The 10817-nt window shown below is 50.3% G+C and overlaps 1 protein-coding gene across 4 annotated transcripts; it reads right to left on the bottom strand.

The window, feature by feature from the left end:
* Positions 1-215: 215 nt before the first annotated feature.
* Positions 216-8984, bottom strand: UBXN6 (UBX domain protein 6). Of its 4 annotated transcripts, none has more exons than XM_072978141.2 (11): positions 8835-8984; positions 6657-6814; positions 6118-6179; positions 5851-5982; positions 5638-5735; positions 5064-5139; positions 4554-4638; positions 3872-4094; positions 3470-3600; positions 2261-2406; positions 216-1348 (listed from the first exon to the last, which is right to left on the bottom strand). In XM_072978141.2, exons 1-11 carry the CDS (start codon positions 8915-8917, stop codon positions 1220-1222), a joined length of 1323 nt encoding a protein of 440 aa, XP_072834242.2. In that variant the 5' UTR covers positions 8918-8984; the 3' UTR covers positions 216-1219. The 4 variants fall into 4 exon arrangements, with proteins under 4 accessions (XP_072834242.2, XP_072834240.2, XP_072834243.2 ...); XM_072978139.2 differs by having other exon boundaries at positions 3470-3595; XM_072978142.2 differs by having other exon boundaries at positions 3872-4091.
* Between the last annotated feature and the right edge of the window lie 1833 nt (positions 8985-10817).

Below are 10817 nucleotides of genomic sequence, written 5' to 3'. Positions count from 1 at the left end.
CTCTTCTCAAAGTGCCCCCTTGCCTTGAAGGGAAAGGACCAGGCCTCCCCTTGTTTTGCCAAACAGAGAGAGGACAACCAAAGCTTCTCTAGTGAGGGAGGGGGTGGCCCCCGTTGGCCCAGAACAGTCTATATCCTTGCACCACAGAGCCCTGGGCCAACCATACAATGGTAGGTAAAGCACCCGCCCCTAACCCAGTTAAGACACCAAACATCTCAGTATCTAAATTTCTTTTAAATTCCAAAAATAATGTGTCACGGTACAGCCTTCCTTCATTAATAAAAGTTCTTTCAGAAATAAATAACCTCCAGCCATAGATTCATAGGTAATGGAAGCAAGAACGGGGGGGGGGGGGAATAGATTGGGAGGGACATAATGTCAGCCTTCAGCTCTCCGCACCGTTCTCATCTTCCCGTAAATGACATACATAAACAACATACAGAGGAAGGTCCAACCATAACTGGATTTCTCTTCCCTCTATCCCAGATTCCTCCCACAGTTTTTGAACCTCAAAGCAGGGATGAATTGCGACACCCACCTCGCTCACAACTGGCCAGCCGGGGGGTGGGGAGAGAGAGAATGAAGCCCAGTGATGCCAATCCGGCCGCCTGTTCTCCTGAGCCCGAATTTCTGGCTCTTCTGTGCCTTGTTTCTCCGCTCCCCGCGGCTCAAGCCGACAGCTTATCAGACTGGTTATGGTCGTGGCCGCCGTTTAAAAGGGGCGGCAGGGGAACCCCCTCAGTTTCTCTCCTAGTCCAGGAGGACTAAAGTGCTTCGTGAAGCCAAACGGAAATATTTTGCAATCCTAAATTCCACTCAATGGCAGGCTGTTGGGCAGGTGGGTTCATTTTAGCTACATCATTCATTAAGACTCCAGGAAGGTAGTGTTAAATCTGTTTCTGAGCACAATCTGCCAGTGTTCACAGGATAAAGAGTTTTTAAAAAATCCCCCTCTTGCTCCCACATACGTTGAAGCAAGTTTGCCTTCGACACCCTACCTTCCAGCTAGATAACGCCAACCATTTATGCTAGGGCTGCTCTGAAGCTAGACTCCTTAAATGTGAGCTGGGAATTTTTTTAAAAGCCGTCTTTTTATTCCCCCCTCTAGTGTTCATAAGACGAAGACATACAGTAACTGAAGCAGCGCCCGTTAGATGCAGAGGAAGAGGACCAGGCTGGACGGAACACCAGGCTGGGCTTCTTTTCCTTTTTTTAATTTTCAGGACAGAATCCGCACAGACAACAGGAGGTCTGGCTTGAGGACGCTTCCCGCGTGCTTGCCGCCCGAAGCTTTTATGTCCGCCATGACCTCGGCGTCCCACATGAAGGTCAGAAGCGCAGAGGGCACCTTAAAAAGGAAAAACAAAACCTTTTAAAAGTGCCGTTCAGTGGCATCTTTGCTAGCCTCTGTGTTTTTTGCAACACTGACATACTAGCCTGTCCGTCGCGCAAAGGCCTGGCAATGAATGCTCAAAGGAGAATATTTTCAAGAACATCAGTAGACATACACCATTTTGACAAGCGAAGGTACATCCATTACGAGGGGAGGGAGAGAAACCCCACCATTCTTAAGTGGATGAACAGAAGAGGCGTTTCTCTTTGCACATCACATTCACAAAGGCAGGCCCCTTGAAATGCTGATGAGGAAAGCTTGACTTGTAGAAATGAGAGGAGTGGGAAAGGAATCCTTTTAAGGCACATTCTAGATCAGATGAGGGCGCAACTATCTCCTTATCCTGTCCTGCACTGAACAGGGGATTGGACTCAATGACCTTATAGTCCCCTTCCATCTTTATGATCCTATTCCCAGTCACTGTTTGGAGCCACATTCCTCCCCCCCACCAGGCTTTCACACAGGTCCCTGTTCCACCTAAATGTATAAAGTTAGGCTAGCAGTTGATGAACCTTGTCAGCTCCGGTGAGAAAAGCAAATAAAAAGGCACAGATTTATTTATAACAGGTGTCATTGTGCCCAGGGGTTGGAAGATAATGCTTCCTGGAAGTGGAAAGGCAAGGAAAATCCTAAGGTGCAGAGCCGTCTGGTGGCAAGACTCCTGACAAGTCAAGGAGCCAGAAAGGGATGGAGAATTGTGACCGCTCCATCATTGCAGCCAAGAACAGGCAGAATGCTGGGGGATTCAGCGAGGACTCCTGGAGTATCTGGTTGCCGACTGCAAGGATGGAATGGTGGGTTCTCCCAGCCCTGCATTCTTGGATTTTGTTGGGCGTGGAGCCTGTCCGGGGAAAAGTTTGCACTCACCAGCCCGCATTCGTTGAGCGCCACCTCTTCGTCGGCCAGCTTGTGACCGCCAGGGGCCAGTAGCTCGAAGGGCAGCCAGTCGTTCTGGAGAGTCTCCCGCACGAACTGGAAAAGCGCCGAGACAGGCTCCCGAGCGTAGAATGTCCCTGAAGCCAGAGAGAAGAGGGAGAAGAAAGGACATAAGCCACTTGAGCCCTGAGGAGGCTTTAAATGAGGCCAAAGCAGAGCGGATGCTGGTCGGCGAGATTCTTTAACCATCTAGACACGTACATCCTTTCAGAGCCTCTCTGCTCAGGAGTAAAACCCAAGATGACAACTCAGCAGCTCCCTCCAGGATATTTAAAGATACCATAGATTCTAAGAACGGTTCAGCTCTTCCATTATGGGAGATTCAAGAATTCCCTAAACCTGTTTTGGCTTGGTTTGTTTTTTTCCTGGTTCAGGCTAACAAGGATTTGACCTGATGCTTTTCGGATTACCACACAAAAGAATAACGAGGCCTCTGATACCATTACATCTTCTCCAGGAAGTTCACAACGGTGGATGTCTTGTCTCGCAGTGTTGTCACAGTATCCCTATGAGGTAGGCCAGGCTGAGAGGAAGGGACTGTCCAAGGCCTGCAAGGGAGTTTCATGGCCCTTGCAGGGATTTGAACCGAAGGCTAAGGGGAGACAGGAGAGCAAACTTTCCAAAGACTTGAAAGGCTATCCGACAGAGGACGGGTGGGATCTGTTCTCCAACATCCCCAAGTACAGGACACACAACCATGGATTCAAGTGACAACAGGAAGCCAGATTTTGGTTCAATATCAGGGAAAACCTCCTAACTGTTAGAGCAGTATGACAACGGAACCCATGACCTCAGAGGGAGGTGGTTAGCGCTGGAAGCCTCCCAGAGAAAATAGGACCAACCTCTGTCCGATCTGCTTTGATTTAGATCCCTGCCTTGAGCAAGGAGTTAGACTGGATGGCCTCAGAGTTCCCCCCCTTTCCAACAACATGATTCTACAAACATTTCTAACCACCATGCCCCAGGTTCTTCTAAATAGACTCTTATTTCTGAATGGAAGGAGAAGCAGCAAGAAGCTTATAAAGAGGCAGGCGAGGAGTTGTCTGATTCCACCTCAAAGTCATTTGTCACACCAGGGTGGGGTGGGGATGCGATTGCTCCCACTCTTGATGACAGGAACCCCCCGCCCCCTCCACTTGCCTTGCAGGATGTAGCCGTCGGGGAAACGGACACGAAGGAGTGTGTAGTTGTACTTCCTTAGTTCTCGCTGCTCCTCCTTCTCCCGCATGGCTTTGGTCCTCAGCATGGAGGCCTTCTCCACCGCTTCTGTCCTTCAGAGACAAAGGCAAGAGAGAAAGGCAGCCATGGAACCCCAGTCCCAAAACAGAAAGAAAAGGAAGAACCAAAAGGGAGAGAAAGGCCAGCAATCGGTCTTGTTCTCCGTCTCTGCAACATGCTTGGCTTAAGAACCCAAGATCCCGGCGGGTTTTAAGACAGGAACCCGTTGGTCATCCAAAGCAAAACTCTTCCCCCCCCCCATGACAAACTTTGTGCCCGGCGTCTGTCAGGCCTTCTTGGCCGGAACGGATGAGAGACGCTCACCGGAGCCTTTGCTCTCTCTTGAGCTCCTCCGCCGTGAGGTTGAAGAAGTCGGACGGGAGCTCGAAGCGGGAGGCCTGGGGAGAGGGCTTGAAGATGCTGAGCTGGCGGTCCAGCCGGGCTCGGACGGGCTCTCCCTTCAACAGCTTCTCCTTCTGTTCCTTCAAGGTGTCCAGCTTCTCCAGAGCGGCGTCCTTCAGGACGTAGAAGTCCTCTGTGGTGCCTTCTTCAGCGCAGGAGAGAGAAAAATAACAGTAACCCTTTTAATACGTCTTATCGGCCATCCCCACTTTGCTTCCTACACCGAACCCTTGGGGCTTTCCGCACTGTTTGGATCATGGCTGACTGGCTGAGGAGTTCTGACATCTTAATTCCCACCATCCTTGTGAGGTGGGCTTCTTTAACTCTTAACGTTACCAGGACGGCGAAAGGTCACCGACCTGCTTGATCCCACCTGTGCTGTTAACTCATAAGGGCCAAAGAAAACTGCTCTTACCATGCAGCATGTCTGTCTTTCTGGAGTGTTTTTTTTCCCCTTTCATGATCCTCGTACTTTTAACTCCATTTAAAATCTTTCTAGTGTTTCATAAGCACGTAGGAAGCCCTGGGGGCTGGGATGTGGTGAGGTTTTGCTAAAGGCCCTTAAAATTTGGGACGTCCTGGTTCCTTACACAACATCATTTACCTTGTCCCGGCACGCTCAGGGTGGCTTTTTCGAATCCAACGGCCTCGAAAAATTTGTCTGCTCCCTCCAGGCAGTGGATTCTTTCCTGGAAGGAAGCCAAGTGGGTTAGCGCTGGCCCCTGTTAACCCTAGGCCCTCCCTGCTACTTCTGCTAGGAGCAACCTTTGCTGAACTGTGCCTGATAACATAGTAAAACCTCAAAGGTAGAGTGTTGCTGGATCTGGAGGATCTAGCCTGCCATTAGGCCAATGGCAGGCTTCATCCATTCCTTGCCCACCTCTGAACCATCCTGGTGGGGGATGATGAAACCACTGCATCACTTTGTCCAAAGAAGTCAGGAGAGAACAGCTTTATCGGTGAAGGACTGATAAAACTGTGGTCTCCTTCCAGCTCCATGATTCTATGAGTCTAAGGAGTCCCCATGGGGAATGGAACTCCCAACCTCTGAGCTCTCCATCATTCACCTTGCTTACCAGACCCAGCACTAGGGATCCACTGGACACAGACTCACCTGAAACACTTTGTTCTGAAGTTTGATTTTCTGGTACTTTTCTTCCTCTGGGTGGAGGTGGATGTTGTCAAGATACCTGAGTGGGGAAGAAGGCACTTCAGACTCTTCTCAGACACGCATCCTCTGGAAGGCAAGAACGTTCACGGCTGCCCTGGGAGCTGAAAAGCAGCCACTGTCGCCCCTGAACTTCCCCACCCCGGTCTATACAGAGCCCGGCACCGGCTCTCGAGGTGGGAAAGTCTTCCAGGAGATGCTGAATTTTAACATATAGGATCTTATTCCTATATGGGACAGAAAGGCCCCACAGGAGGTGGTTTTACTTTCAACACAACTGGGGACACAATTAAGAATCCATTGCCTTGAAGCAATCAAGAGCAACGAACCCCCACGGGTGGAGGTGTCAAGAGGGTCTACTCAGGATCCCCTCTCGGGCTCAGCTGCGGAACCAGAGGGTTGGGCGTTCGAATCTCCCCCCCACCGGGCCTGCTCGGCAGGGGCTGGACTGGACGATCCTTAGGGGTTCCTCTCGGCTTTGCTGTTCTCAGATAATTCACAGCCGATGAGCAAAACCTACTTTGCAATGGTCTCGACACCAAGCTTGACTTTTTCCCGGTCTCTGTTGAAGGTGTGGATCTCCATGATGGAGGCGCCCACGGGGTCTCTGGCAGCGTGCTAGAGAGACAAGAAAGCCGTACTCGTAAGCTGGCGAGACAAGATCCAGTGACCGAGATGCTCGGAGGCTAAGAGAGCATCCTCTCTTCCGGGTGCGAATAGGGGGCCAACTCACCTCAAGAATGGCCTCTTTGATCTGCTTGTCTCTCTGGTCTTTCCGGACGATGACCCCGGTCAAGGGGCATGTGAAATACACCCCCGAGACGGAGAGGAGGGATGGGTCTTCCTCAGCCCCAGCTGTTGGACTCTTTTAAAAAAAAAGAAAGCAAGGAAGACCTGAGACCATCCAAAGGCAAAACACGCCGCATCTGCCACTTTATGGTTTTGGCTACACGCACTGCCCACCCACCCCACCCCAGCTGCTTCTTTATCACCTTATTACCTTCTGCTCCACTGAGGCCCCTTTATCGCTCGCGGCCGCTTCAGCCATCAGCTCTTTTTTCACTGAAAGAAAGAGACCGCGAGAAGCTGGAGAACAAGGCGACCTTTTTCAGGAAGGAACGAAGCTGGGTGCCCACCGCCCCTGAATGGAAAAGCCATTAATCTGCCTCCTGTGACACACAATTTGTCCCGCACAGCAGAGCAGAATATATATCAAAAGTCATGCCTTTAGCCGCCGTAAAAAGTAGCACAACATCCTTTCAGTTTCCAAAATTTATCTCTCGAGTCAGCTTTAAAAGTTTTTTTGGATTCTTGGGTTCACAAATAAGATTGTTCAAAAACTGATTTTTTTCCTCCCCCTCCCCAACCCTGTGTATTATTCTTTTGCAGAGAGTCTCTGGAACTGTGATGCCAAAGGGGTGGAAAACAGGAGATAAATATTTTGAAGAAGACAGAAAGGAAACGAGGCTCAACATGACTTGCCCCCCCCCCCAAGCAAGGGACCCATGACAGAGCACCTGGCGGTTTGCCCCCTCTCACCCTGATTCCGGATGGCGTCTTGGGATGAGAGAGGCCGGGCCTTTGGCTTTTGCTCCAGCCGGGCCAGGGCGGCGGCTGCTGCCATCTGAGCTTCATTGGTCGGCCCCTGCCGAGACTTGGAAGGGCCCGGTTTTGGTTTCTCTTTGGGAGCGCTTTCCCTGTCAAGAGAGGAGGAGAACTTTAGGAGACTATAAACGGACTATAAATGCCAGACAGGTCCAGGAGAGAGAAAAAAAACACCAAATGGCAAGTTATTTATTTCTTTGTTAATTCCAGCAGTTATCTTGTCTTTCCTATAGGAAGCACCATATTCCCTTTATCCTCACACTGGCAACCTTGTGAGGCAGGAGTGTATGTGTTTATGTGTGTGAGAGAAGCAAAAATAGCATCTGGTCATCCTTCTTTGACCATGCCTGCTTTTAAAACTCTGGGCTTTTCACCCGGGCAAGAAGCATCCTCTGCATCTTTTAAAAATAATATTAATCTTAGAACTGCAAGGCTTGAACAGACCCTCTGGATCATGGAGTCAAGCCCATGTCAAGGAGGCCCAGTGGAGGATTCGAACTCCCAACCTCAGGCACTGCCGCCAGAGGCTGAACACCCTGAGCTGACCAGCAGTTCTATAAAAATCCTAGAAGGGCAGAGCCAGAAGGGATCCTCAGAGAGCCTACAGTCCAGCCTTGCTCGAGGAGGCAGAGTGAGGGAGTCAAACTCCCAAGGTTTGAGACCGAAATCCTTGAGCTGTCGAAGGATCACCCTATTGCTTTCATGCCTCTGCTGTTAAGCTTCTCAGTCCCTCCAGCATGGCATGGATCTGTGCCACACTTCGTACCCCACCTGCAGCGACATCTGCGTGGTCTGGAAGAACATTCCCCCCCACACACACACACACAGAGCGCTTCAAAAAAAAAATGACAGGATCAGAGGCCCCACTGCCACCCGTCCCCCTTCAACAAAGAGGGTGACAAACCTGTCCCTATAGAGCGAGGAAAACCAAGTGAGCCACAGGAAGGTAACCGAGGCAAGTACGGATCAGGGAAGCGAAAGGGGTGCACAGACCATTGGACAGAAAGCGAGCTCAACCTGGCGGGCCTCGCTGAGCAAATAAGCCCCCTCCCAGCCGTGTGCAGCATCACAAAGGGGTGTGGGGGTCACCTACTGAACAGCAGGGCGAGCCCTCAGCTCTCTCTTCCCTCCTTGTGGGCTTCAATCCCACCTGCACCAGCTTCCAGGACAATGGGGGCTGTGGTCCTTAAACGTTTGGAAGGAGGCACCAGCACAACCGTAATAAAGCCAACTCCTCACGCTGGCCTCTCTGGGTAGGGCCTGGAAAGGGGCTCGGTTGGGAACTTGGAGGCTCATGGGCCCAATTTAGTCTGAAATAGCCTCCTCCGCTGTTACTCAAACCTTTTCTTTAATCGGAAACAACGAGGACTAGAATCTTATTTTATGAGGAGAGGAAACAGGTCCCAGATCAATGATCGAGCCCCTGGTTTTCACTCGAAGAAGGAACCCAGGCTCCAGGCTGAGAAAAATTTTCCTGTCAGAAATTCCACCGAGCTCATCTGGAGCCAAGGCCCTCAGAGTTGGGTCTGCTGCTACCATCATCCACAGATAGTACTGCTGAAAGCCAGGGATTCTGGGACCTGTACTCCAAAGCCATCTGGGGACACCCGTTTCGGAACCAGGGTGTTGGCCGTCCCAGAGGGATGCGACTGGGACACATTTCGAGAGTGCTTCGTAAATTCCTTGACCAAATCAGTCTGTATCTTCGGAATGAGGACTAGAAACTTGATTCCCTCCCACTTTTTTTTAAAGGACCAAGGCTCAGAAGTCAGGCACCTGGCTTTGTAGGGTGTGTGGGTCCGAGAAGGCATCCCCAGTGGCTGGGGGGGGGGGGGAGAGAAATACTCCCTGCCTCTCAGAAGCCCCTGGAAAATCTGAATTTCTACCCCCCAGAGGAAACCCACCCAATGGACCCTCCATCCAATTAAGACCCCACCCAGCTAATTAAGATCACAATTAAGACCCTACCCACCCAAAAAAGGCCCCACTCAGTTAATTAAGACCCCATCCCATGTGCCCCCTCCGTTCCCTCCATGACCCAGACCCCCTTCCCCTCCTTCGACCCCTCCCCCCACAGAGCCCCCCTCAGGACAGGCGTGTGGGGGCGGTTACCTAGGCGACTCGCTGAGCTTCTGGCCCGGCCCGGCCGTTCTGAACTGGATGTCGGCCTTGATGTCCTGGAAGAATTTCTTCATAATGGCGGCGAAGGAGACCCCCCTCCCCCAATTGCCCCCTCCCCTAATTTAAGGGAGCCACCCCCAGCCGGAGAACGCCCCTCCCCCCAAAATATACCGCCCTCCCTTCCCTCCTCTCCGGAGACAAGCCGGGGATAAACAGGAAGCGGAAGTTCGAGGGGGAAACAGGAACCCAAGGAACAGGATAGTGGGGGAAGGGAGTGTGCGTCGGCTTCCGATCACGTGAGGATACGCCCCAACGCCATCTTGGTTAAGGGAAAGATGGCTCTGGGTTTTTTGCCTCCCTTTCGCCGCCCAAGGGTGGAAGGAGGAGCTAGCCACGCCCCTCTCGTCAGAACGTTACGCTGATTGGTTGCGGCCGAGTTGCGTCAACGCCGGAAGATGAGAGCGGCTGGAGGGCCGCGCTACGCGGACTCATCTCTATGGTGACAGGCGCTGGCATTGTTTCAAGTGCTCGGAGCTGTATGATGACCCCGAGATTAAATGAATGAATGAACAAATCACGGCATGCCTTTTTTGGGGGATTTGTTGCCGAGTTTAGGAATTTGGAATAAAATTTAGGATTAAAATGAAATAAAATAAAATTTGCAGTAATAAAAAAAATCAGAATAGAGTGGCCGGGAGCAGGATCCTTAACCCAAAAAATAACCAACTGAAATATTAAATTGCATTTTTCTCTAATTCGATTCATCATGTGTGTGTTTTTAAAATGCATTCTCCCTGTCGGTGGTGTAGCAGAGAAAGGAAGCCTGGGAACAGACGAGGCTCAAAAGCCCTCCTCCTCCATTCACTCCCAAACTTATTTAATTCTTTAAAAGAGAGCTTGAAATCTCGAAAAGAAATTAAATTGGAGGGAGGCGGGAAAGGCAAGCTTTTGAAATGCCGATGAGGCTTTTGGGCCCAGGCATGTTTCATCACGCCTGCCATGACAGGCCTGGGTGGTGGCTGGTTTGGCCATGATGAAGATCACCCTTTTCTTAAGCCTCAGGCATGGACAAAATCAAGAGGAAAGCGCCCTGTTAATTCTATGAACAGAAGAACATCTGCATGGAAGGCCTGAAGGAAAACTTGCAAGGTAGCCCTTCTGGGAGCATGCGCAGAGGTCAGGCCCTCATCCAGAGTGGAGGCAGCCAGAACACGGCGAAGGCAGAGGGGAGCAGGTTCAGGGCTCAGAAGCCTTAGAAGCACCCACGCAGGAAGAGAGAGGGCCATAGTGTTAGTAGACCGACAGACATAATATATTTAACATGCTCAGAGGCTAACACAAATATACCTAAATGTATTCCTGCACATCATGTACATCCCAGAATCCTCTGTATTGCCTTTTACTTCCTTTAATATGTATGTAATGCTAACTTTTTGTAGTGCTAACTTTGAAGCAATATGCATGTACCTTGTAAGCAATGTAATACTTTACTTCTGATCATTGCAACAGAAATGTAACATTTTATTCTTGAAATGCATATCCTGAAGAATGGCCAGAGAAACAGTAGAAGGAGAAGGGGGAACCAATAGTTTACACTTCAAAAGCTGCAACATGCTTCACTTGTGAGATAAGCCAGACTACAAGAGGAAACAATATAGAGTAATATAAGGCCATATCCTCAGCTATCTTCCTCCCCAAAAGAACAACAAAGGGGCCATCTGACTCAGAACAGGCAGAGTCATCAAGGACATTTATGAAGACAAATATAGTTGACCCTAATGTGCGAGGAGAAGAGGAGAAGAAAACAAAACACCACAAATCTAGCAACTTGGGTTATTTTACATATACAAAGAAAGTAACATCAACATGGGGAAGGGAGATAAAAGTAATTCAGATGCATTCCTTGCAGACATCTTGACTCCTCAAGAGAACATCTCAATCCTAGGTCAACTGGACACGAGGGCATAACATGGA

The sequence above is a fragment of the Pogona vitticeps genome, chromosome 7 (assembly GCF_051106095.1).
Source record: "Pogona vitticeps strain Pit_001003342236 chromosome 7, PviZW2.1, whole genome shotgun sequence".
NCBI classification, from domain to species: Eukaryota; Metazoa; Chordata; class Lepidosauria; order Squamata; family Agamidae; genus Pogona; species Pogona vitticeps.
Note: the sequence above shows the minus strand (reverse complement) of the source record. Positions and strands in the feature narration are given on the sequence as shown.

Excerpts from the sequence above, each read along its gene's own strand:
- UBXN6 (XM_072978139.2), bottom strand. The coding sequence starts at position 8,917 with ATGAAGAAATTCTTCCAGGACATCAAGGCCGACATCCAGTTCAGAACG. Across the intron at positions 6,180-6,656 it reads AGACGCCATCCGGAATCAGG|TGAAAAAAGAGCTGATGGCT; the intron begins GTGAGAGGGGGC and ends TCTTTCTTTCAG. Across the intron at positions 5,983-6,117 it reads GGGCCTCAGTGGAGCAGAAG|AGTCCAACAGCTGGGGCTGA; the intron begins GTAATAAGGTGA and ends TTTTTTTAAAAG.